At 58.4% G+C, this 25,595-nt stretch overlaps 2 protein-coding genes and 1 long non-coding RNA gene across 7 annotated transcripts in view; 2 read left to right on the forward strand and 1 right to left on the reverse strand.

Moving 5' to 3' along the window:
• HSPG2 (heparan sulfate proteoglycan 2) overlaps positions 1–10,892 on the forward strand; it is a 98,804-nt gene extending 87,912 nt beyond the window's left edge. For 3 of the 5 annotated variants that reach the window (XM_077899232.1, XM_077899234.1, XM_077899235.1), the window contains 22 exons: positions 174–440; positions 923–1,032; positions 1,230–1,377; positions 1,460–1,576; positions 1,942–1,959; positions 2,222–2,333; positions 2,998–3,142; positions 3,231–3,330; positions 3,464–3,573; positions 3,698–3,806; positions 4,369–4,467; positions 4,795–5,016; positions 5,247–5,491; positions 5,775–5,946; positions 6,033–6,155; positions 6,246–6,290; positions 8,382–8,457; positions 8,549–8,627; positions 8,747–8,817; positions 8,999–9,082; positions 9,449–9,552; positions 9,653–10,892. In XM_077899232.1, the coding sequence (XP_077755358.1) occupies positions 174–440; positions 923–1,032; positions 1,230–1,377; positions 1,460–1,576; positions 1,942–1,959; positions 2,222–2,333; positions 2,998–3,142; positions 3,231–3,330; positions 3,464–3,573; positions 3,698–3,806; positions 4,369–4,467; positions 4,795–5,016; positions 5,247–5,491; positions 5,775–5,946; positions 6,033–6,155; positions 6,246–6,290; positions 8,382–8,457; positions 8,549–8,627; positions 8,747–8,817; positions 8,999–9,082; positions 9,449–9,552; positions 9,653–9,825 (2,729 nt within the window). In that variant the 3' untranslated portion in view covers positions 9,826–10,892. The remainder of the gene's footprint in view (positions 1–173; positions 441–922; positions 1,033–1,229; positions 1,378–1,459; positions 1,577–1,941; positions 1,960–2,221; positions 2,334–2,997; positions 3,143–3,230; positions 3,331–3,463; positions 3,574–3,697; positions 3,807–4,368; positions 4,468–4,794; positions 5,017–5,246; positions 5,492–5,774; positions 5,947–6,032; positions 6,156–6,245; positions 6,291–8,381; positions 8,458–8,548; positions 8,628–8,746; positions 8,818–8,998; positions 9,083–9,448; positions 9,553–9,652) is intronic. The other 2 variants (XM_077899236.1, XM_077899237.1) reach the window with 1 other exon arrangement.
• Positions 9,820–21,006, reverse strand: LDLRAD2 (low density lipoprotein receptor class A domain containing 2). The gene is made up of 4 exons (XM_077899238.1): positions 20,568–21,006; positions 18,381–18,833; positions 13,014–13,145; positions 9,820–11,710 (listed from the first exon to the last, which is right to left on the reverse strand). Exons 1-4 carry the CDS (start codon positions 20,635–20,637, stop codon positions 11,169–11,171), a joined length of 1,197 nt encoding a protein of 398 aa, XP_077755364.1. The 5' UTR covers positions 20,638–21,006; the 3' UTR covers positions 9,820–11,168.
• On the forward strand, positions 18,630–24,118 carry LOC144314757 (uncharacterized). The gene is made up of 2 exons (XR_013380607.1): positions 18,630–19,048; positions 19,503–24,118. It is a non-coding gene; the product is annotated as an uncharacterized LOC144314757 (long non-coding RNA).
• Positions 24,119–25,595: the final 1,477 nt, after the last annotated feature.

The following is a 25,595-nucleotide window of genomic DNA, read 5'->3' on the forward strand; positions in this document are numbered from 1 at the left end:
AAGGACAGCAGATACCCAAGAGGGTGAACCTACAAAAGAGAGCAGACAAGTGAGCATGTTCATGAGTGAATGCACGAGAAAGCAAATGGACGCCAGGGGCCCCAGTTCTCCCCTCCTCGGGCCAGGCCTGCGGCAGGCTGGCCTCACTCTGCCCCTGCTTCCTTCCTCCCTAGCCCTGCCCTCGGTGCTCATCAACATCCGGACCTCCGTGCAGACCGTGGTGGTCGGCCATGCCGTGGAGTTCGAGTGCCTGGCCCTGGGTGACCCCAAGCCTCAAGTGACATGGAGCAAAGTTGGGGGACGCCTGCGGCCCGGCATCGTGCAGAGCGGAGGCATTGTCAGGATCGCCCACGTGGAGCTGGCCGATGCAGGACAGTATCGCTGCACTGCCACCAACTCTGCCGGCACCACCCAGTCCCACGTGCTGCTGCTCGTGCAAGGTGAAGGCCGGCGGGGACCTCCACGGGGATGGGGGGCATCACGCACTAAAGCACCGGAGATGCTGATGGAGACCCACAGCCCAGTGTGATGGCAGAGACTACATAAACACAGACACTCGAGAGTGACAAAGAGCAGTTGTCAAGGGCCGACACATATCTGTGTTGTCTTTAAAGGAAGCTCCTTTTCACCCCAACCCGCATGACTTGCCCCCAAACTTACCACTGCATACTGCCCTGGTGCCCCTCCTCAGGTCCTGAGGGGGCAACACAATGTTCTACCGGGATGTGTTGAAGCGTCTCGGGCTGTGGAGTCCAATGGACCCTGAGTGTGCAAGCGGCAGTGAGCCTCATCTGTGAAATGGGGATGCAGTGCCTCCCTTCGGGGGGCTATTGTGGAGATGGAAGGAGTCAGGACACAGTCTGGGCTCTGAAACGGTGGGTGTCATCAGATTGATGGCCTGTGTCTCCTTCCCCACTCCTAGCCTTGCCCCAGATCTCAACACCCCCAGAGGTCCGTGTGCCTGCTGGTTCTGCAGCCGCCTTCCCCTGCATGGCCTCTGGCTACCCGACTCCTGACATCACCTGGAGCAAGGTAAGTGCCAGGCAGGGGCGCCGCAGGCCTGAGGGGCGGGGACCGAGTCTTCACCATCTCGGTGCCCCCAGGACCTGGCCTGGGTTTGGCACAGAGCACGTCCGCAGTGCTTATGGGTGGGCCCGAGGTGAGATGGGAGGCAGGCCCTGGAGAGGTGCGGGCCGAGGCCAGGCTCCAACGTGCGGCTGTGTTTGCAGCTGGACGGCAACCTGCCACCCGACAGCCGCCTGGAAAACAACATGCTGCTGCTGCCCTCTGTCCGGCCTCAGGACGCCGGCACCTATGTCTGCACCGCCACTAACCGCCAGGGCAAGGTCAAAGCCTTCGCCCATCTGCAGGTGCCGGGTAAGACGACAGCCTCCGCACTTGGCAGCGCCCTGCCCACTGCCTGGGAGGCATGGGTTCGAGCTGCGTTCTCTGCCCGCAGAGCGGGTGGTCCCCTACTTCACGCAGACCCCGCACTCCTTCCTGCCGCTGCCCACCATCAAAGATGCCTATAGGAAGTTCGAGATCAAGATCACCTTCCGGCCTGACTCAGCTGATGGTGAGCAGGGGAGGGGCCGCTGTGGGGTGGGGATCTCCTGGGCTAACCGCCACCACTGTCTGAGCCCTGGAGGCCCCCGGTCCTACCTACCTCCCCCAGCTCCCTGTCCCGGGACCCCTGGCCTGCCATCGGGGCCATCTCTCACACCCCCTCCTGTCTCTATCCCCACTGCTCAGTACCTCCCACCTCTGATGGGTACACCCACAGCCAGCCTCCTGGCCCGGCTTCCTGTTGGTTCTGTCCTCCTCCTTCCCTCCTTTATCTCCATCTCTCAGCCTTTCCTCCTCTCTCTCTTTCTCTCTCTCCCTCCCTCTCTCTTTTTCTCTCTCCCCCATCTTCCTACGGCTCTGACTTTCACTGTCCAGGCCTCCTTCTCTACTCGGGTGAGTCTCTGCCTCCCTGTCCTCTCAGGTAGGCCCTCCGGTGTGAATGAAGCAGACTCCATGTGTTTGTAGGGACCGGGAGCCAGCCCTGGGTAGGGCGCCTCTGGAGACAGTGAGAAGGCCCTGGCTGCTCGGGGGTGTGTGGAGGGAGGGACGGGAGCTAGACAGTGAAGGCTCCCCGGCTGTGGTCACTCACTCCTGGGGCGGGGCGGACGGGGGGCCCGTGGCTGGTGGGAGGCCCTCACACGGCTGTGCCCTCCAGGGATGCTGCTGTACAACGGGCAGAAGCGGAGCCCGGGGAGCCCCACCAACCTGGCCAACAGGCAGCCTGACTTCATCTCCTTCGGCCTCGTGGGGGGCAGGCCTGAGTTCCGGTGAGACTCTCCCCCACCCCGTTCACAAGGGAAGGGGCTAGAGGACTGGACCACGGGGCTTTGGTCAGGCACACAGCACCCTGCCCTGAGTTGAATGAAGGAGGAGATGCGGCCGTCACCCTTGGTGACCGCATGATCTGTGGCGCGGGGACAGTGTGCCGACCGGGTAAAGGAGGAAGCAGCCCCAGACTTGCTCAGAACCGTGGCAGAGATGCTCGGTGATCCTGAGCGCGTGTCTACCGGGTAGGACTCCTGCAGACAGGATTCATTCATTCACTGGCTCAAAAATTATTTGCTGGACTGGACTCCTCCTCTGTGCCATGCACCGGTAGAGACAGATCAAGTTCTGGCCTTGGGGAAATCCATAACCTAGTTGGGCAAGAGCAGCCATAAAGGAGGAAAGCAGCAAGGTGATCTCTAGGGCCATAGAGCAGTTAACACCCGGGGGCTGCTCTGGATAAACTCTGGGGATGGGGGGTGGAGGAGGAGACCCGAGGAAGGGGCAAGGATGGGGTGAGCTGGGGGTGGACAAGGCAAGGACAGGAACTAGATCAGAACTGTAGGAAACGGTGACATCGCCTTCCCCAGGCCGGGCCCCCTGCCCAGCCCTTCTGACTAGCCCAGTGTGTGCTCTCTCCTGCCCTGGCCCCACCCCACGGAGCAGGTTTGACGCAGGCTCAGGCATGGCCACCATCCGCCACCCCACACCGCTGGCGCTGGGCCAGTTCCACACCGTGACCCTGCTGCGCAGCCTTACCCAGGGCTCCCTGATTGTGGGCAGCCTGGCCCCCGTCAACGGGACCTCTCAGGTGAGGCCCCACCAGTCCCCCCCATTTCCAGCCACCTGCCCACCGCTGCCCAGCCCCTGTTCCCCATCCCGGCTTCTCCACTCCCCAGGGCAAGTTCCAGGGCCTGGACCTAAATGAGGAGCTCTACCTGGGTGGCTACCCCGACTACGGTGCCATCCCCAAGGCCGGGCTGAGCAGCGGCTTCATAGGTGAGCCCCTGCCCCACCTCCCCGGCTGGCTGGCTGAGCCCATGGGGGCCTGGGAGAGCACCCCAGGGTGCAGGGGGGGCAGGGCAGCCCCCTGGCACTGCCACCCCTCTCATCGTGGCTGCCCACCGCGCAGGCTGCGTCCGGGAGCTACGCATCCAGGGCGAGGAGATCATCTTCCACGACCTCAACCTGACCGCCCACGGCATCTCCCACTGCCCCACCTGTAGGGACCGGCCGTGCCAGGTAACCCCGCACCACACAGCCCACCCAACTGCCCCTGGCTGCTACCCTCCGCCAGGGAAGCCCCCGTGGGAAGTAGGGGAGAGCCAGGGTGTTCTCCACCTGACTTCTGGGGCCGGCTTCGCAGAACGGGGGCCAATGTCAGGATTCAGAGAGCAGCAGCTACGTGTGCATCTGCCCGGCTGGCTTCACCGGGAGTCGCTGTGAGCACTCGCAGGCCCTGCACTGCCACCCAGGTGCGTGACCCACCCTTGTGACCGCTGCCACCCTTGTGTGCTCGCCTCTGCCCGTAGCTGCCCCTCCATGTCCACCCACAATCTCACTCGCCCAGGTTCTCACCACTCCTCCCAGATACTGACCTCCATCACTGCTACCCTAACACCCACTCTGCCCCCTAGCTCTGCCCCCCAAGTTCTCACCCCCATCACTGGTGCCCAGTTACTCATCCTACCCCCATCACTGCTCCCAGGCGCCGACCCCCGCCAGCCTCTTACTACCCCAGGTACCCACCACCTTCTCATCCCTCACCAAAGCACTCACCCCATGACCTGCATCCCAGGTACCCACCACCCCACACTGTTACCTGGCCACTCATGCACCTCCCTCCCATGCTGCCCCCTGCCCAGCCTCCTGGGTGCCCCCTACCCCTCCGCCATCCATTCCTCCTGCCCAGTCTCCCAATGTAGTCCTCCCAGGCTGGCCAAGGCCCCTGGGGTGCTATAGGTGGGGCTGTAGCATCAGGACCCCACCCTCTCCCGGGCCACCTCAATGTTCCTCTTGCTGCCCTCTGTCCCCCAGAGGCCTGTGGGCCCGATGCCACCTGCGTGAACCGACCTGATGGCCGAGGCTACACTTGCCGCTGCCACCTGGGCCGCTCAGGGGTGAGGTGTGAGGAAGGTGAGTGGTGCCAGACCTGAGTCCCCAGGGAGCCCGGGAGTTGGAGGAAGCTGGACAGGGCACCCTGAGGCCACAAAGTCCCCTGTGAATAACAACACTTAGTCCAGACCCAGAGGGCCCCAAAGTCACCTGACCAAGCCTCTGCCCAGTCTGAATCCCTCCCATGAGAGTCCGTGAAGGCCCCCTCCTTCCTAGAGACACCTCCAGCCTGGTCTGCGGTGCCCAAGGGCAGGGGCTCCTGTGCAGCTGCAGCTGCTGGGCCTGAAGCGGGCCGGGCAGGGATGTCAGTACCCCCCCACTACCCCGGCTGAGCTGTGGCTGCTGCAGGTGTGACGGTGACCACCCCCTCCATGTCGGGCACCGGCTCCTACCTGGCACTGCCCGCCCTCACCAACACACACCACGAGCTGCGCCTGGACGTTGAGTTCAAGCCGCTGGCACCCGACGGCATCCTGCTGTTCAGCGGGGGGAAGAGCGGGCCCGTGGAGGACTTCGTGTCCCTGGCAATGGTCGGCGGCCACCTGGAGTTCCGCTACGAGTTAGGGTCAGGTGAGCACCAGACACCAAAAGCAGATGGGCTTTAGGTCCCCGTGCCCAAAGGAGGGCTCAGATCCACTGAAGTCCCCTGTTCATTCACGTCCCTTCTCTCCATGCATGACCTTAGGCAAGTCCCCTAGACCCCTCCCGGGTTCCTCCCGGAACACCATGTCCATTCAAGTCCCCGTATGGGGACCGGGGGTCCTCCGTGCCTGTGCCATCCCTGCCCGGCATCCCCCCAGGGCTGGCTGTGCTGCGGAGCCCCGAGCCGCTGGCCCTGGGCCACTGGCACCGAGTGTCGGCGGAGCGTCTGAACAAGGACGGCAGCTTGCGCGTGAACGGCAGACGCCCGGTGCTGCGCTCCTCGCCCGGCAAGAGCCAGGGCCTCAACCTGCACACCCTCCTCTACCTCGGGGGCGTGGAGCCCTCCGTGCGGCTGCCCCCGGCCACCAACGTCAGCGCTCACTTCCACGGCTGTGTGGGCGAGGTGAGGAGCAGCCCCAGGACCGCAGGGGAGGGCGGGGTGCCAGACGCTTCCTTGCGGCCTCAGGTCCCTGCTCTGTGACTCGGGGATGAGGACGCCTCCTGGAGAGGACCGGCTGCACCCCTGGACCTCCCCGACGCCCGGGAGGCATGCAGCTCGGGTCCCTCCATCACCTAGGCTGGGACGCCCCGTGACCGCTCACGCCCCAGCTCCGGTTCCCAGCCACCCTCCGCTGCGCCCTGCTCTCCGCTGGGCCAGGGCCCCTCAGCGCCCCCTGTGCCCACAGGTGTCTGTGAACGGGAAGCGGCTGGACCTCACCTACAGCTTCCTGGGCAGCCGGGGCGTCGGCCAGTGCTACACCAGCTCCCCGTGCGAGCGCCAGCCTTGCCAGAACGGCGCCACGTGCATGCCTGCCGGCGAGTACGAGTTCCAGTGCCTGTGTCTCGATGGCTTCAAAGGTGGGCGAGCCCAGCCGGCCCGGCGGGGGGCGTGGGGTGGTGGGCAGCCACTCCGGCCCACGCCCGCTCACTGCGCCCTCCCACAGGAGACCTCTGTGAGCTGGAGGAGAATCCCTGCCAGCTCCGTGAGCCCTGCCTGCACGGGGGCACTTGCCAGGGCACCCGCTGCCTCTGTCCCCCCGGCTTCTCTGGCCCGCGCTGCCAACAAGGTAACCGTCCTGGCTTCCCCCCACCTGCCTCTGGGGGCCATCTGGGGTTGGCCACCCTGGCCCAGTGTCTGCAACTGCCTTTCCTCACAGGCACAGTGGAGTCTGACTGGCATCTGGAAGGCAGCGGGGGCAATGGTACGTACTTCCTATGGCCACACTGGCTTCCGGTCTCGGCCCCTCTCCCAGGTACCCCTGTGAGCAAGACAAGGCCACGTGAGAGGCTCACTGGGCTCAGAGGGACAGAACAGAGCCCAGCCATACACAGCCCGGTCCCGCTGTGTACTTACAGGCCAGGTGACCCGGGGTGGGGTCCTGAGCCACTCTGACCTCAGTTTCCTCCTCTACATTCATGCTTGTCGACAAACTATTGGGTGCCCATCCTCACCCTGAAAACGGGAAATATAAGATGAATGAGGCAAGACCTTCATTCTCAAGGATTCCACAATCTGTTTAAGAGCAGTGATCATTTCTTAAAAATCAGTGCTTATTGAACATGTGCAGGCACTGGGCTGACGGCTCTGTAGGTATCTTCTTATTTCTCACTAATGTAATAGGAGAGGTAGTGGTAGGGTGGCTAAGAACGCGGACTCCGGATTCAAATCCCCCCACCCACTAGCTGTGTGACCTTGGGTGAGTCACTTACCCTTCTGTGCCTCAGTTTCCTTGTGTGTAAGGTAAAGAGAAGAAACATCCTTTCCACAAGAGGTGGATAAAAATTTGTGTCACGGTACAATTATTTAATATACTTGGAATGCCTAGAACAATGTCTGGTCCACAGTGGGTACAGAATGTTAGCTTTTGTTAACATTATGTCTAAACCATAGGATTATTTTAAGAATTCGTTTTTTTTTTTTTTTAAAGATTTTATTTATTTATTCATGAGCAACACAGAGAGACAGAGACACAGGCAGAGGGAGAAGCCGGCTCTTCACAGGGAGCCTGATGTGGGACTCGATCCCAGGACCCTGGGATCGCAACCTGAGCCAAAGGCAGTCACTCAACCACTGAGCCACCCAGGTGCCCCTATGAGGATCCATTTAAATGAAAGCATGCTTGCAGCTGGCTGCAAAGCTCCCTGCACGTTGATTGGCACATAGTAGGCGCTTGGTAAATGTTAGCTGTTAGCATCATCTGGTGGAAGGTGGCCAAATGTCCCCTACCCTCGTAGGCCCGCAGGGACCAGTGCTGGCCTGCGGGATGGGCCTGAGCAGTTAGGGCTGAGGATGCTGGAGCCACACACAGTATGGACGTGGGGGCCAACAGGCCCGGGGTGTCATGCAGGCTTCCCACTTGTGGGCAGGCCGCTCACCACCAGCCCCCCACCCCCACCCCCACCCAGCCTGTCTTCCCAACTGCAAGATGGAGGGAATACAAACGTTCTGAACTTTTCATGTGCCACGGACCTGGGTGACCAGCTCTCCCCGTTTGCTCAGGACTGAGGGGTTTCTCGGAATATGGACTTTCAGAGCTAACCCAGGACAGGACTCAGCAAAGAGGGATGATTGGTCACCCTATCTGGACCCTACTGACTATATAAAATAAAATACATAGGATTTTAGAGGAAACCAGTTATACTGAAATAAGGTTCTCAAAATATGTAAAATTTCCTGATTTGTAACATATGTAGTTCTGTATTAACGCAGTAAACGAGACCTCGTGGTGGCCCTAATAGCTACCACGATTTCGGCAAGCTCTGAAGTGTTGGTAACTACTGTGGCGTGATAAGGAAGTCTGTTAGTGGGACGCCTGGCTGGCTCAGCGGTTTAGCGCCTGCCTTCAGCCCAGGGAGTGGTCCTGGAGTCCTGGGATCAAGTCCCACATAGGGCTCCCTGCATGGAGCCTGCTTCTCTCTCTCTGCCTGTGTCTCTGCCTCTCCATGTGTGTCTCTCATGAATAAATAAAATCTTTAAAAAAAAAAAAAAAAGGAAGTCTGTTAGTAATAAATCATAGGTCCTGCTACTGCTCCTTGGGTTTGCTGCCCACATGCCCTAATGAAAGGAACTGCTACACCTCATGAGAAGTGAGTGAAGGTAGAGCTACAGTGTCTCCCCACCCAAGTTCACAGGCCCCTGAATTGTGTCCATAGCCCTCTGCGGTCTCCAGAGACTGCAGGCTCAGGGCCCCCATAGTAGCACATGTTGGGGTGGAGGTGGGGGTCCAGAGCCCGTGCAGTGGCCGCTCCATGAAGGCGAGCAGGTGCCTCACCATCCCCACATTGTCCCACAGATGCCCCTGGGCAGTACGGAGCCTATTTCCACGACGATGGCTTCCTAGCTCTCCCAGGCCGCATCTTCTCCAGGAGGTGAGATGGGTGTTGGGGGAGCCTGTGGATCCAGGGAGGGCAGCAGGAATCTGCAGCTTCTTCCCCCTCACCTGCCCCCTCCACTCCCCAGTGTGCCTGAGGTGCCGGAGACCATCGAGCTGGAGGTTCGGACCAGCACGGCCAACGGCCTCCTGCTCTGGCAGGGCGTGGTGAGTGTGGGCGTCTGGCCCGGTCTTAGGGTTCCTGGTGGCCAGGGCTGTGAGGCCACAGCGGCTGGGGCCTTGGCTCCCAGACCAGGAACCCCAGCGACCCTGTGCTTCCCTGGCAGGACATGGGCGAGGCCGGCCGTGGCAAGGACTTCATCAGTCTTGGGCTTCAGGACGGGCACCTGGTCTTCAGGTGGGTCTGGGCACCTGGCCCTTCCTCCCCCCATCCCTGGCCCTTCTCACCCCTTCAGTGGCCTCCCCTCTGCTCGGTGCCGCGGCTCCTCCCGAAAGAAGCTGCAGCCCCCGGCACCCCAGCCCCACACACCACCACCGTCTGCCCCAGCTCACACTGTCTTGGGCCTGCATGTCTGCAGCTACCAGCTGGGCAGTGGGGAGGCCCGCCTTGTCTCTGAGGACCCCATTGACGATGGCGAGTGGCATCGGGTGACTGCGCTGCGGTAAGGGAGTCCACCCGGGCCCTAGGGCGGGGGGCACAGAGTTCTGGGGTGGGACAGATCGCCGCCCACCACATGCAGGGAGGCAGGCTTTGAGCTCTGGAGACAGAACTTGAACCACGGTGGGCGGAGAGCCCACCTGCCGGAATGCAGACTTCCAGTGGGGGGACAAAATGCCATGGGGGGGGGGCCGGCAAGCACCCGAGTGGGATGATGGATGAGAGCTGGGAAGCTACACCGGGCCACATCGCATCCAGTGGGGGAAGGAAAGGGCTCGGAGCAGGACCAGGCTTTCCTAGCTGGCATATCTGAGGCAAAGGGAGGGGACTCAGGATTGGTGGTGAGGGGTCCGCCCCCGTCCCATCACAGAGAGGGCCGGAGAGGCTCCATCCAGGTGGACGGCGAGGAGCTGGTCAGCGGCCAGTCCCCAGGCCCTAACGTGGCAGTCAACACCAAGGGCCGCGTCTACATCGGTAAGTCCCGGCTCGGTGCTGGCCTAGGGCACCATCCTCTGGGCAAGGGAGGGAGGGGGGCTAGAGCATGCCCCTTCCTCACGCCCTGGGCTCCCTGCAGGCGGAGCTCCCGACGTGACCACGCTGACCGGGGGCAGGTTCTCCTCGGGCATCACGGGCTGTATCAAGAATCTGGTGCTGCACTCCGCCCGGCCCGGCGCCCCGCCCCCGCAGCCGCTGGACCTGCAGCACGGCGCCCAGGCGGGAGCCAACACTCGCCCCTGCCCCTCGTAGGCAGCCGCCTGCCCCAGACGGACTCCCGGGCAGTGTCCCAGCCCCACAGCGTCGACTATATTATTATTATTAATATTATTATGAATATTTTGTAAGAAACTGAGGCAATGCCACGCTTTGCTGCTACTGCCCTGGGCTGGACTGGAGGGTGGGCACGCCACCCCCCATACACAAACGCACCTGGGCAAAGCCGCAGGCTGGTAGGTAAGGCAGGTTGGATGGGAGCCGGTGCCTCAGAGGGCCGCCAGGACTTGGGGTCATACACGGTGGTTGAGTGGGCTCAGAACTGTCACCACCAGTAGTAGAGAGCCCCCCTTTCCCCTAGAGCTGGGCTGTCCGGGTCAGCAGCCCTCGGGCAGCCCTCAATCCTACGAGAGCCAACTGCGGCCTGTAGCCTGGTGCCTCACCAGCTACCTGGAGCAAGGAGCATGGCCTTTACCACCCTCCTCCGGGTGGGGAAAGCTCTTTAGTGCCAACTGTGGAACAAAAGGCAGCTCACCCCTGGGCGGGCAACCACACCCCCGCCAGCCCACGTCCCAGCCCTTGTCACCCCTGCCCAGCCAGCTGGGCCACCTGCCCCTGGCAGCCTCCCCCTCCCACCGAGCCCTCCTGGCCTGCATCCCCCCCACCCCCGCCCCCACCCGACACCTAGCCCAGGGCCCCCCCCGGCCTCAGGGCTGCCAGGGAAACTCCACCCCAACTCTTACCAGGAGCTGCTACAGGCAGAGCCCAGCACTGAGAGGGTCTCCCCGCCCACACCAGCCCATAGCCCCCCCACTGATCTGGAAGTGAAGGCCCAGGGGACATGGGGGGAGGAGGGCATTGGTGGTTGACAAGAGTTAGTGCCTTGGGTGGGGGATGCCAGGACTCATGACTGGGAGGGACAGGAAGGGGACATGACAGCCCTGCCCCATCTGTGGGAGCCTGAGGGCCCAACTGGGGGCACATACCCTCCCCACCAGCAGCCCACAGATGTGGGGCCAGGACGCCTGGCCTCTGTGTCCTAGAAGGGACCCTCCTGTGGTCTTTGTCTTGATCTTTCTTAATAAACGGTGCTATCCCCGCCAGAGCGTGTCCTGCGCCTTCGACGGGGGCTTGACTCGGTGGAACCTGCGGCTGGGCTGGGGTGGGGCAGCGCAGGGCAGGTGAGCTCTGGGAGCCAAGCAAGGCCCCTGCTCCCCACCCTTGACGGATCCAGCAAGGCTACAAGGCCGGTTAGCTCCCATGTATTTCACAACAACCAGGAGGCAGGAATCTTCCCATTTTCCAGAGGAGCAGACCGAGTCTGAGGGTTACGTGACCTGTCCAAGGTCAGACGGCGCTCCTGGGGCTGAGGCACAACCCTATGTCCATCGGACCCCAGAGCCCAGTCTTTTTCTGAAGCCACAGCCTCTAGGGACGTCCTTCCTGGCCCTGGAAGGCCGGGCCACTGGGCTGCAGCCCCCCAGGAGCCACCTGGCCAAGACACGGACAGATGCTGCAGTGGGGGCAGAGGCCACGGGCGCCAGCCTGCCGGGCCAGCCGGCTGGAGGCACAGCAGCACCAGAGGAGGCCCAGGAGGAGGCCCGCAGAGGCCAGGACCAGCGAGGAGACCAGCGCCGCGGCCCGGAGCCGGGGACCTGCAGAAGGAAAGGGAGAGTGGTGCCCGGGTGGCTCAGCGGTTGAGCGTCTGCCTGGTGGGAGGAGTGGGAGCAGGTGGGAAGCAAGAGACATCTACCTCCCGGAGGGGCTGCAGCATCCTGCTGTTCGGGGGCCCGGCCTGCAAGGGGGCTCCTCCCGGCGGCCACCTGGAGGGGACCTGCAGACCCGAGAGCCGGGGAGAGCGTCAGGGGCCTGGGCGGAGGGCCGTCTGTACTCCCTGCCTGGCTGGGCGCCAGCGAGGGACCTGCAGCGGGAAATAAGAGAGTAACACTTGGAACTTTCCAGGGCTTGACTTGGGCTCAGTAAAGCCTCCCTAAACCCATCTGGGCTTGTTACTCTCAGTGCTCGCTTCGGCAGCACATATACTAAAATTGGGCTTGTTACTCTCAGAATTTCCATCTTACTCATAAGGGAAGTGAGGCAGAGAGGTTAAGTCCCCTGCCCAGGTCGCAGGGCAGGAAGTCCTAGGGAAGGACACGAGCTCACGCGGCCCAGCTCCGGCGCCTGCGGTTTGCCAGTGGAGCGTCTCCCCAAGAAGGAGGATGTGTCTGGGCGCCTGGGTGGCTCCGTGCTTGAGCATCTGCCTTCAGCTCAGGGAGTGATCCCGGGGTCCTGGGATCGAGTCCCACGTCGGAGTCCCTGCATGGAGCCCGCTTCTCCCTCTGCCTGTGTCTCTGCCTCTCTCTCTCTCTATGTCTCTCATGAATAAATAAATAAATAAATATCTAAAAAAAAAAAAAACAAAGACGAGTCCAGCTGGCAATGCAGTAGGAAGGAGACCACGGAGGGAACTGGTGCGGTGAAGGCTGGAGGAAAGGAGGGTATGGCAACGGGGCCTCAGGCACGAAGCACAGAGTGCCAGGGAGATAATGAGGAACCTGCAAAGGAGACTGAGAATGACTTAGGAGGCAAGTGTGTGGGGTCCCAGGAAGCTGGACTGCACCCTTCAGCCAGGTGGGTTTTTGCAGTGAACAGTCTGTTCAACAGTACATGGCAGCCCTGTTTGCAGGATGCGGCTTCTTAGATTCCCAGGAAGGATCTTTTGGGGCCCCTGTCCACAGAGGTCATTCCTGGTCATGCTCCTCCCGGACTCTATGACCTTGGGCAAGTCATTTCGCCTCCCTAGGCCTCGGTTTCCCCATACGTAAAATGTGGGAGTCAGACTGGATGAATGATTTCCAAAGTAAGACTCGAAGTTCCCCACCCCTGGGGACATCAGCAGTCAGCTAGGCCTGGGCCTCCACGTCCAGTTAGATGGAGCATCTCTCCTTGGGAGGTCTTGGTCCTCTGTGCAAAATGCCCCTTAGGAAGAGCTCCCACCACTAGCATACCATTTGGCCACAGCTGGATTAGATCCTCTCCAGCATCGTTCTGGTTCTAACCGGCTCTGATCCTCAGTCCAGCCTCCACAGATTCCCCACTACCCGCTTCACCTTATTCTCCCCTGCCTATCTCTGTACCCCAGCTCCACCTCTGGGCTCCCCACTGAGGCCCTGCCCCTCCTCACTGCTCAGGAGGCCCCCCCCCGGGCCACACCCATCACTGACCTATGCAGTTGGCTGGTGGCCAGGAAGCCTGGTCACTACCGTCGCCACAGTTGTCCACGCCCCAGCGATCGCACACCAGGCTCGGGGGGATGCACCTGCCGTTCTGACAGCGGAAGTAGGCACCACAGGATCCTGGGGCCAAGAGGGGACACACGAGATGAGGACCCTGAGTCTGTCTGTGACACAGAGGGATGTGCAGCCCTAGGGGGAGGGAACGTGGGAGCTTCGAGCAGCAGGGCTGCTTCCACGTGTATGGATGGAAACATGGGTGGGTGTGTCACGGTGGACAGGTGCATGGTCACCAGATGATGCTGATGGCTGACATTTATGGAGTTCCTCTTCTGTGCTGGGCACGGCCCTAAGCACTTGGCTCACACCCCATCTCCTTAAGTTCTCACAAGAATCCTATGGGAGGGACACCTGGGTGGCTCAGCAGTTGAGCACCTGCCTTCGGCTCAGGGTGTGATCCCGGAGACCCAGGATCAAGTCCCGCATCGGGCTCCCTGCATGGAGCCTGCTTCTCTCTCTGCCTGTGTCTCTGCCTCTCTCCCTGTGTCTCATGAATAAATAAATAAGATCTTAAAAAAAAAAACAAACTACAGGAGAGCTCAGGTCTCTTGCCAAGGCGACACAGCCTGTACCTAAGTAGCAGAGTGGAATTCAGTCCCCCGCTCATGAACCCTGTGGTGCACAGTGGGTGTGAGGGTGTCTGCTGTGTCCCAGCGAGCCTGGCTGCTCCCAGCAACTCCTCGCTCGGGGCCTGGCCCTGCCATCAGCTCTGCCCGGCATCCCCTCCCAGCAGTAAGTGCATGGCTCTCTCCCTTCGGGTCCGCACTCATTACCTTACAGGAGGCCCCTAAGCTCCACGTGAGAACGGCACGCCAGTGTCCCCAGCGCTCCAGCCCTCCTTGTCCTGGTTTGCGTCCCTTGGCAGCACTCCTCACCCCGGCAGAACGTGGATTCACTCAATTATCTGCTTTCGGCATGGAATTAGAACGCCCCATCTCTGGCCACAGAAATGGACACATGACCTACATGACCAATCAGATTTGGCCCTGGGACTTTTGCTAGAACCGTAAGAAAAGATGCTAGCTAGCTATCTTGTCAAGGTGAGAGCTGTAAGGGGGACCGTGGTCTTGGAGCTGCAGGGTCACCTTACTGCCAGGTGGAAAAAGAAGCTGCCTGAGATGGAAGCCAAACAGACTCCCACAGTGCAAAGACAGAGATCAAAGAGAGAGCCCAGGTGCCCTTACTCGAACTGCTGGATCCAGCTGTATCTGAACCAACAATTTGATATCCTGTTCCAGGGGTTCCTCCCCATTCTCCTTTGGCTAAACCAACCAGAGTTGGGTTTCTTTCGTCTACAAATGAAAATGAATAATACATAGCAGGTATGTAAGCTTAAGAGTGAATATGAGAGAAAACACAAACAGTAGTGTGGTTGTGTATGGGGAGTCACATGTGGGTGTCCATGTAAGAGGGTGTGCATGCAGCAGGCAGGCTGTGCCTGCAGGTGTGAGTGGCAGGGACTGTGTGTGTGGCCGGAGGATATGAAATGGACCCTTCTTCATTTAGATGACAAATCTGATCTAAGGAAGCCAGAGCTGTGACAGGGCTTTGCCACTGCCACCTTCTTGCGGAAGTCCAATCCTGCTAAGCACAGAGTGGCCGTAGCACCCCGGCTCCCTGGCCGACAGCTACCTCTTGCAAGCAGGCAAGGCCACAGGGAGAAAGGGAGGGAAAGAGAGAAAGAGGGAGAGAGGGCGGGGTTCATTCTCAATCCACCAGTAAGAACTGTTTGCAAAACATAATAGGTCCCTGGGCACCCTACTGCCAACAGGAGCCAGAAAGGAGACCCCGGCACCACTGGTCTTGGCCCTAAGGATTTATGGTTCCTCCCAGAGCTAGAGACTAATGGTAAAGAGAGAGAGAGAGAGAAAATCTAAAATCCAGAATTCAGGCAGCCCGGGTGGCTCAGCGGTTTAGTGCCGTCTTCAGCCCAGGGCATGATCCTGGAGACCCGGGATCGAGTCCCACATCGGGCTCCCTGCATGGAGCCTGCTTCTCCCTCTGCCTGTGTCTCTCATAAATAAAAAATAAAATCTTTTAAAAAAATAAAAATGAAATCCAGAATTCAGGGCACCTGGATGGCTGAGTCAGTAAGTGCTGGACTGCTGATTTCGGCTCAGGTCATGATCTCAGGGCCGTGAGATGCAGCCTCACAACGGGCTGCATGCTGGGCCTGGAGCCTGCTAAGGATTCCCTCTCTGCCCCTGCTTCCCGCCCCTGCTCTTTCTTGCTCACGCGCACTCGCTAAAAATTGAATAATTAAATAACATCCAAAATTCAGACCAGGCGCCAGGCCCGGGAAGGAGAAAGGTGAGCCTGGTCCGAAGAGACCATGGGGCGCCTGGGGGCGCTCCCCGACCGGCTCAGTGCTGAAGGGCTGCCCAGGGCCCGCAGGCGGGGGGCATGGGGAGCCCATGGGTGCTCGGACGGCCCTGCTCTGGGCTCTGGGCGCTCGCAGTCCTGGCTGTTTTGCCAGAGTTGGCGGTAAAGCTTCTCTGCGCGTTTGGAGTCCTCTGAGTCTCGGCAGCCGCCTGCTCGCCTTCCCCGGACACGGCGCCTGCTGCGACACAGGCTGAGCCTCCGCTCGCCGGGCGCCTGCGGGAGCTAAAGCCTTAAACCCATTTGGGCAAGAGGACGTGCTCCGGCCGCTAACGCCCCGCTGCTCCAGAGAGCAGGCGGCCTGGGCACCTCCCCTCCCCTCCCCTCCCCGAGCCTGGGTCTCACCCACAAATAGAGGACGAGAAGACACGCACGGCGTGGCCCTGAGGAACAGACAGCATCCAAAGAGCAAGGGCACACTTGCTAAATGATGATTAATCACCCTCTGTTTCCTTAACGTGCTTGGGGGCGGGGTGCGTGGCTTACAGCCACTCGCCCCCCGCAATCACCTGCGGGGCGAGCCAGGACAGAAGAGCCCGGTGTGAACCTGAGACTGGGTAAGTTGTATCTAAGTGTGCAAAGGGGTGCTGTGTGTATGAGGTGTGTAATGCAAACTGTGAGTGTGCAGTCTGTGAGGTATGCGGGTTGTGTTGCACTGCGTGAGGCACATGGGCATGTGTGTTGTGTAAATGAGTGCAATGTTGTGGCTTCTATGTACATACAGAATGTGTGTGAATGTGGGTGTCGGGGTATGGGTGTGCGAGTGTAGGGTCACGTGAATGAGTGTGAAGGGTGTGTGGCGTATGTGCAGTGTGTAGGGGTGTGGAGGTGTGAGGTTTGTGAACGTGGGGTCATGTGAATGGGTGTGCACGGTGTGAGAGTGTGTGTGTTGGGTGTCAGGTGTGGGAGTGGGAGTATGTGTGTCAACGAGGGTGCGCAGGCTGTGAGGGCTGTGTACAGTGTGAGCGTTGGGTGTGCAGTGTGTGGGATTGTGTGAAACGGTGCAGGACGTGTGGGTGTGGGCATTGGGTGTCAGGTGTGCAAGTGTGGAGTTGTGTGAATAAGTGCAGGTTGTGCGCAGCATATGAGCGTGAGGTGGTGTGAACGAGTGTGCCGCATAGGTGGGGTAGGTGTAGTACGAGAGGTGCTGTGGCGTGAGTGCATGGTGAGTGTGCGCGGTGGTGAATGAGCGTGCGGGTGAGTGTATGCGATGGTGTGAATGAGCGTGCAGGGTGAATGTGCATGGTGGTGTGAATGAGCGTGCGGGGTGAGTGTGCGTGGTGGTGAATGAGCGTGGGGGGTGAGTGTGCGCGGTGTTGTGAATGAGCGTGCGGGGTGAGTGTGCGTGGTGGTGAACGATGCGTGCAGGGTGAGTGTGCGCGGTGGTGAACGAGCGTGCGGGGTGAGTGTGCGCGGTGGTGAACGAGCGTGCAGGGTGAGTGTGCGCGGTGGTGAATGAGCGTGCAGGGTGTGTGCACGGTGGTGTGAATGAGCGTGCGGGGTGAGTGTGCGCGGTGTTGTGAATGAGCGTGCAGGGTGAGTGTGCGCGGTGGTGAATGAGCGTGCAGGGTGAGTGTGCGCGGTGGTGAACGAGCGTGCAGGGTGAGTGTGCGCGGTGGTGAATGAGCGTGCAGGGTGTGTGCACGGTGGTGTGAATGAGCGTGCGGGGTGAGTGTGCGCGGTGTTGTGAATGAGCGTGCAGGGTGAGTGTGCGCGGTGGTGAGCGAGCGTGCAGGGTGAGTGTGCGCGGTGGTGAGCGAGCGTGCAGGGTGAGTGTGCGCGGTGGTGAATGAGCGTGCAGGGTGAGTGTGCGCGGCGGTGAGCGAGCGTGCAGGGTGAGTGTGCGCGGTGGTGAGCGAGCGTGCAGGGTGAGTGTGCGCGGTGGTGAGCGAGCGTGCAGGGTGAGTGTGCGCGGTGGTGAGCGAGCGTGCAGGGTGAGTGTGCGCGGTGGTGAGCGAGCGTGCAGGGTGAGTGTGCGCGGTGGTGAGCGAGCGTGCAGGGTGAGTGTGCGCGGTGGTGAGCGAGCGTGCAGGGTGAGTGTGCGCGGTGGTGAGCGAGCGTGCAGGGTGAGTGTGCGCGGTGGTGAATGAGCGTGCAGGGTGTGTGCACGGTGGTGTGAATGAGCGTGCGGGGTGAGTGTGCGCGGTGTTGTGAATGAGCGTGCAGGGTGAGTGTGCGCGGTGGTGAACGAGCGTGCAGGGTGAGTGTGCGCGGTGGTGAACGAGCGTGCAGGGTGAGTGTGCGCGGTGGTGAACGAGCGTGCAGGGTGAGTGTGCGCGGTGGTGAGCGAGCGTGCAGGGTGAGTGTGCGCGGTGGTGAGCGAGCGTGCAGGGTGAGTGTGCGCGGTGGTGAGCGAGCGTGCAGGGTGAGTGTGCGCGGTGGTGAGCGAGCGTGCAGGGTGAGTGTGCGCGGTGGTGAGCGAGCGTGCAGGGTGAGTGTGCGCGGTGGTGAATGAGCGTGCAGGGTGTGTGCACGGTGGTGTGAATGAGCGTGCGGGGTGAGTGTGCGCGGTGTTGTGAATGAGCGTGCAGGGTGAGTGTGCGCGGTGGTGAACGAGCGTGCAGGGTGAGTGTGCGCGGTGGTGAACGAGCATGCAGGGTGAGTGTGCGCGGTGGTGAACGAGCGTGCAGGGTGAGTGTGCGCGGTGGTGAATGAGCGTGCAGGGTGTGTGCGCGGTGGTGTGAATGAGCGTTGTGAATGAGCGTGCGGGGTGAGCGTGCGCGCGGGCGTCAGGCGCTGGTGGGGGCTGGCACGCTCACGGCCCGGCAGTCGGACGCACGGACGCACGGGCCGGGCTCGGGGTTCTGGAACCTTCGCTGCCAGGAGCGCGCTCGTGGGGGGTCCCTCCGCCCCCCCCCCGCCCTCCCCGGCCCCTGCCCCCGCCCCCAGCTCCCCCCGCCCCGCCCCGCCCGCACCCACCCAGCCGGAAGGAGGTGGCCTCGCCCACGAAGGCCACGCGGGGCTGGCGGCCCCGGGTGCGCAGGCGGAGGCCCAGGACGGGCCCGGAGGACGCGACGGCGGCGGGGATGCTGCGGCCGCACACCCGGGCGCCCAGGGGCCGCGGCGCCCCCGGCGGGCCCTCGTAGAACTGCACGTACGAGCCGGGGGCGCAGGGGTCGGCGGGCGCGGCGGAGGCGGCGGGGGCGGCGGGGTTGGCGGGGGGCGCCGGGGACCCCGGGGCTGCCGCGGCCAAGCTGTACACCAGGAAGAAGCGGAACTGGAAGCGGATCCTGTCGCCGGCGGCCGCCGCCCGCATCCAGAGCGCGCAGTCGGCGTCCCGGGCCACGAAGTAGGAGGAGCGCGAGGCGGCGTGCGAGCGCAGCAGCAGCCCGGCCCCCTGCCACGTCCGCCCGCACCGGGCCGCCAGGTCGGCTGCGGGGGAGAGACCGGCCCTGGAACCGCGCCGCCCGCGCCCGGCCCTGCGCGCCCCACTCGCCCGCCGCGGGCCTCAGTTTCCCCGTCGGCAAAATGGGACGCTCGCGCCATCTCGGGACTTTGGGGGGAGGGGGGAGTGATTTAAGTCAGGCCCCCAGCCTCTTCGTGAAAGACTCCGGGACGTGTTTCAGAATCTTCCAGATTTTAGAAAGGTAACGCGGTGTGTGTGCAGGAGATTATGTTTGCAGCCCTTGGTGATCAAGCCCATTTTCTAGAGCGAGTCTGTGGACATAACCCCGAGCAGGACAAATACAGACAAGAAACAGCCTCCTTCAGCTCACGTCAGGTGCTGCCAGTAAATTAGTTAAGAAGGACTTCTGGTCTTCCAGAGCTTTTCATATTCTGGAACTGGAGGACTGTGGGCAGGTAAGGGTTCGGTGCTTAGGCCGGTGCGTGGCGTTTCATGAGTGTCACAGAAATGTGAGCTGTTGCTAGCATCTTGTTGGAGGAGAGGGTGGACGGAACTGGGCACCTGCCCACCCCAGGCCTTTCCCTATTGCGCCTATAAAAACCCTAATATCTCTCAGCTGTGGGAGAGCAGCCTACCAGCCCTCCTGGTACCGGGAGTGCCTAAACTAAGCTCTGTCATCCTAATTCTGTTTGTAGGGCTTGTTGGAATGCCACCTGATTCTGGGCAATGAGACTGAAGAGGTTTACTGAAGGGAAGGTTTCCGTCTCTGAATAAAAAAAGGAAAAGAGGAAAAAAGAAAGAAAAGAGAGAGCTATGTGAGGAGGAGGCTCCTTCTTCCTGCTTTCAAAAGTGGTTGACTGAGGATGTGATGGCCAGCGCCGTAGCAGCCGTCTTGCATGGGTGAGGTCATGAGATTCATGGAGAAGTACTGACATGGTTGAGCTGCTAAATTAACCATTTCTGGAATCCTCTATGGCCACTCTTAAGTGAAATAATGTCCCTCATGGGTTAAGCCTCATTACTTTGGTGTCTGTAACTTACATCCCAAAACATCCTCACACTACAGAGTTGTTGTGAGGATTGAATGAGTTAATGTGTAAATAATCCAAGTAGCTCTAATTTCTGTAAGGATGGAGAAGAGGAGGTGGCTTTTCTGGTACATAGTAGGGGCACCTGTGGGTCTTGAGGACCAGCCAGGATGTGGGTCTTTGGGGAAGAAATCCACCATCAGGGCCTAGGACGTGGAGGCATTTTCTCAAATCTGCGCAGACCTACTAAAGCCAGGGGCTGCCCTGGACGCCCACGGGGGTGGAGGGAGGTTTGGAGAGTGAGTGAATTGAGCGCTTTCTATGTGCCAGGTGCAGAAGGACTTGCACGCTTATCTCATATGCACAATAATAATAGTCCCTTAAGGGGTGAGGTCCCTTATTCCCACTTTGCTGCTGAGGAAACAGACTCCAAGAGTTGAGGCGGTGATGTCAAGAGTGGAAACGTAGGAAGAGGTGGTGAGAGTGTGAGCCCAGACTGTCTGACCCCAACACCCACGGTGTTGTCCATTGCCACACACACACATGCACACGCACACACTCTGGACTTGGGGGCACCAAGCAAGACCAGGCACAGGGCTTCCCAGCCTCCTCAAGTCAAGGGGGTCCCAGCCCATCATGGAGAAACGGTCTCTAAGGGTGGTAGGATCGAATCTCCTGCCTGCCCCAGCCAAGCCCCCGCCAAGCCCCCCCCAAGCCCCCCCCCATGCTCACCTGTCTCCAGAGCAGATGCAGCCAAGGCAGCCGCCCCCAGCAGAAGCAGCTGCAGAGGACAGGCCTCCATAGCCCCGCTGTGCCCAGCAGTGGCGCAGACCTGCAGAATCCTCAGTTTGGATGTCCCTGGGGAGACCAGGGTGTGGGGACCCAGCAGACGGGCTGGCAGGACACAAGGAGCAAGAGGAGGTGAGTCCACCAGCCCTCTGGCCTCCTTATAGTGGTCTTTATGCTCCAGATCCTTCTTCAGATTAGGATTGTGTCTAGGGTTGCCATGGAGATTGGGGGCTGAGGCTGGAGCCTGGGGAACGAAGGCAGTGAAAATGTCCACTCATCCCCTGCCAGACGGGAACCAGGAAACTCAGATCCGGTTAACCCACAAGGCTTCTGGGAGGGGGACCCACAGCCTCAGAGAACTGCTGTTCTCTGGGTAAGCTGACAGCTTAGCGCTGAGCTTGAGGGAGGCCCAGGACAATCACAGGGCGGTTCTCAGGGCCCCAGAGAGGCAGCAAGTGGTAAGGAGCACTGGACCAGGAGTCCCTACCTCAGGGCCTTTTCACTCACAGTTCTGTCCACCTGGAGTGCTCTTCTCCCATAGCATTGCATGACTGGCTTCTTCAGGTCATTTGGGTTTTGGCTCACATGTCCCCTCCTCAGATCCCACTCCCTAGCCCACCTCTCAGTCTGAATCGGTGCCATCACCCCTTGTCGCTCAGTCCCATCTTCCCCAATTTATTCTCTCGGCACTCACTCCAGTTACTTGGCTTACTTCTTTCTTGGGTATATGATCCATTGGCCCCACTAAAATTGTGATCCACAACGGTCTTGTTGATCTCTGGAGCCCCGGGTCATAGCACAGTGCCCGGCACAGAGCAGGCATCCAGAAAATAAGAAAAATGTGTAGTATTGAGCACATGACCTCTCATCTGCTGGGTTTAACTTCTCTGTGTATAAAAGAAAGGGCTTGGCCCATTTCAGGTTTTTCCAAAATTTGTTATTAGACCAATGTTTGTCATGGGGTGCCTGGTTGGCTCAGTCGGTGAAGGATGCGACTCTTGATCTCAGGGTTGTGAGTTCAAGCTCTACGTTGGACATAATTTTAAAAAGAATTTAAAAATTAAAAAACCAAAGGAAGGATGTAATTTCCTTTTTCAAATATCACTAACCTCTGTTGTAGACATTGGAGATATTTCAGGAAACAAACAAAAACTCTATTCTTAGGGAACTTATATTCCAATGGAGGATAAATGAGCGAAGGTGTGGTGTATTAAATAGTGATAAATATTAAGAAGGAAAAACATAAAGCAAGGTGGGGAGATGTGAAATGTCAGATGTTGAAGTTTTGATAGGATATCTTAGGACTCATGGAGAAGGTTCTTTTGAGTGAAGATCTGAAGGTCGAGGGAGCCAGCCATGTAGTTATTTGAAGGAAGAACATGCTAGGCAGGAGGAAAAACAAGTGCAAAGGCCCTGAGGCAGGAGCATGCCCGATACAGGCAACAACAGCATGGAGTGAATGCAGTGATGGGGAGAGTGACAGGAGATGAGTTAGATCAATAAGTCATCATTGTCAGGACTTTGGCTTTTTTTTTAAGATTTTATTTATTTATTCATGAGAGACACAGAGAGAGGCAGAGACATAGGCAGAGGGAGGAGAAGCAGGCTCCATGCAGGGACCCTGATGTGGGACTTGATCCCGGGACTCCAAGATCACGTCCCGAGCCTAAGACAAACGTTCAACCGCTGAGCCACCCAGACGTCCCAGGACTTTGGCTTTTTCTCCAAATGAGACAAGAACCACTGAGCAGAACCAAATACTAGAGGACCAGATAGGAAGCCATTTTTAATAAGTCTACAAATGATGGTAGCCTGAAGCAGGATGGCAAGAGGTGGTCAGATTCTGGATATATTTTGAAGGTGCAGCCAATTGGATTTGCTGACAGGTTGGACTTCTGTGTGAAGGAAAGATGAGTCAGGGATGGCACCGTGGGCTTCAGCCTGGCATCTGGTATAATGGCGTTGCCATAACTGGGATGGGGAGGATGAGGATCTCAGCTTTGGACACATTCTGATTGAGATGAGGGTTAGACTTCCCAGCGGAGATGACAAGTGGCTCTCTGGAGTTTGGGGGGGGTAGTGAGGGCTGGGGATACAGTTTGGGAAGCAGTTGGCGTGTGGATGGTGTGTAAAGCCACACAACAGGGTGAGTCTGTCATGGGAGTGAGCAGAGACAGAGGAGAGAAGATAACCAGGAGGCTTGGGCAGGGCCCCAACCCTTTTTCTTGGAGGAATGCACCCATGGGTCTGAAGAAAAATGTCCCCTAGGGGGCAGTCAAAGCCAATACAAGGACGAGGAACCTCACTGTGCATCCTAGAAACCGGCGGTTGGGTGGCCTTGGGATGCCCTTCAACTTGGAGGCTGGCACTGGTGGCAGCTCCATCCGAAGCCAGGGGCTCCGCATCTCAGGTCTGAGTCCTAGATGTCTTCCCTACATGTTCAGGTAACTGTAGAAAAGGGTAAGTGTCCTGTTCAATTGATGTGTCCTTTTTCTGTCCAATGGGTCAGCAAGACTGAATCATTTCTAAGGGCTCTTTCCCTGAGATCCTCTGTGAATCTGGAATATGGGCTGCTGCTTCTGCATTAAGGGTGTCACATCTCATCTGTCATTCTTTTTTTTTTTTTTTTTTTAAGATTTTATTGGGCAGCCTGGGTGGCTCAGCGGTTTAGCACAGCCTTTGGCCCAGGATGTGATCCTGGAGACCCGGGATATCGAGTCCCACATCGGGCTCCCTGTATGGGGCCTGCTTATCCCTCTGCCTGTGTCTCTGCCTCTCGCTCTCTCTGTGTCTCTCATGAAGAAATTTTTTTAAAAATTTTTTTAAGATTTTATTTTTTTGTCATAGAGAGAGCACAAGCAGGAGGAGTGGCAGACAGAGGGAGAAGCAGGCTCCCTGCTGAACAAGGAGCCTGCAGTGGGGCTCAATCCCAGGACCCCAGGATCATGACCAGAGCAGAAGGAAGACGCTTCACCGACTGAGCCACTCAGGCGCCCCTCATCTGTCATTCTTTCTTGCAGCTTACAGTTTGATAAGCTACTAGTAAATAACTATTCATTGATCTAAATCCAAGCCTAGGGCCTTGAAAGTAGCCCAGGAGGCAGGAGATAGATCTAGGCCTGCCCATTCTCTTAGAGCTCCAGACCCCAATTCTCTTCTTATTACATCATCCCTTGAGTCATAATTTGATTCCTAATACGTGCCTTGGCCTCATAAGTCCTAAAGTGCCTGGCCCTGTGCTAGGAGCTGGTGTCCAGTGGTAAAGGACACACTTCTGCACTTAGGCGGCTCAGAGCCTAGCAGACAAGCAAAACAAAACTACAACTCAGCATTATGAGAGCCAGGGCTGTGGGAACAGAGAGGGTGAAGCCAGCTTCAGCCAGGGCAGAGAAGGCAGAGAATAATAAAATGAGCAAGTGTTAATAAAATGAATAAATGATCATTATTACTAACGAAAATTATTATTAACAATAAATTAATCATAATTTATCAAATGCTTTCTGTTCGCCAGGCATTGTTTTCATGTGTCTGTTCATTCATTCTTCAAAGTAGTAACAGGACCTAGGTATGAGGACCAGCCTCATTTTTCAGATGAAGGAGCTAAGCCACGCAGGCACTGAGTACTCTGTAGAGGTGTGGTATGTAGCGACGAAATGGAGAAGCGGCCTGGCTGCCGAGAGGAGGGATCCTCTGACCTGAAATCTGAAGTCTGAACAGGACCTCAGCAGGTGGAGAGAGGCTCCGCAGTGTTCTCAGCAGAAGAGGAAGCAGGCACAGATCCTAGAAGGCTTGGGAGAGCCTGCCCCCCTCCCCAAACACACACACCCTGCCCTCCTCCCTCCTCCCTCCTCCCTCCTCCCTTGTAGCTTTTACTGGGCAAACTGGGACAGTGCCCCCTTCTGGTCACAGCAGGCTCACATCTCCCAAAGCCAAGCAGGTGTTCAGGTTCAATAGCCAGCCCAAAGGGACAGAACTTAGGGTCTTTCTGACGTCTAAATCCACGCTCATTCCATGACAACAGTATTAAGAAACCTTTCTCGATATTGAGTTATGTGAGGAGATAGTTTTTCTCTTTTGGTTACCCAGATATTGGCCAAGCTTATTCATCGTCTACACTACAGAACCCGAGGATGAGATAATGAGATCGCAATCATTTTTACAGGATTCGAAAAGAAGGTATAATTAGGCAGACCTGAGCCCCTACAAGTTATTGGTGCGGCTGGAAGGAAGATGCATAGTGACAGCGGAAATAGAAATAAAAGTAAAATATAATGCGCAAAATAAAACCATATGTACAAAATTACAAGATAAATGTATGGGGAGCCCTCATCCAATTCCAGAAAAGGTCTCTACATATCCAAGAAAACACACGTCTTCCACAGATCCTAATAACATGTTTTTTTTGCAATACCAGTACCTCCAGATCACCAGGCCACTTTGCAAAGAAAACAATAGATATTTCAGAAATTAGTCCAGGGACATGAAATAAAATAGTCTTGTACTTGCAGGGATTTGAGAATGTTAAACTCTCTTTTACATGATTACATACATGATATCATAATTAGAGAGATAGAAAACATACAATAAGTTGAACAGAAAAAATCCTGAGATATTCAGGGATGCCTGGGTGGCTCAATCAGTTAAGTGTCTGCCTTCAGCTCAGATCATGATCTCAGGCCTGGGATTGAGCCCCACATCAGGATCCCTGCTCAGCGGGGAGCCTGCTTCTCCCTCTGCCTCGGTCCCTCACCCCTGCTCATACTCGCTTTCTCTCCAATGAATTTTTTTTTTTTTAAGGTTTTTAGGGGCAGCCCTGGTGGCACAGCAGTTTAGCGCTGCCTGCAGCCCAGGGCATGATCCTGGAGACCCTGGATCGAGTCCCACATCAGGCTCTCTGCGTGGAGCCTGCTTCTCCCTCCGCCTGTGTCTCTGTCTCTCTCTCTCTCTCCCATGAATAAATAAATAAAATCT

The sequence above is a fragment of the Canis aureus genome, chromosome 5 (assembly GCF_053574225.1).
Source record: "Canis aureus isolate CA01 chromosome 5, VMU_Caureus_v.1.0, whole genome shotgun sequence".
Taxonomy (NCBI): Eukaryota; Metazoa; Chordata; class Mammalia; order Carnivora; family Canidae; genus Canis; species Canis aureus.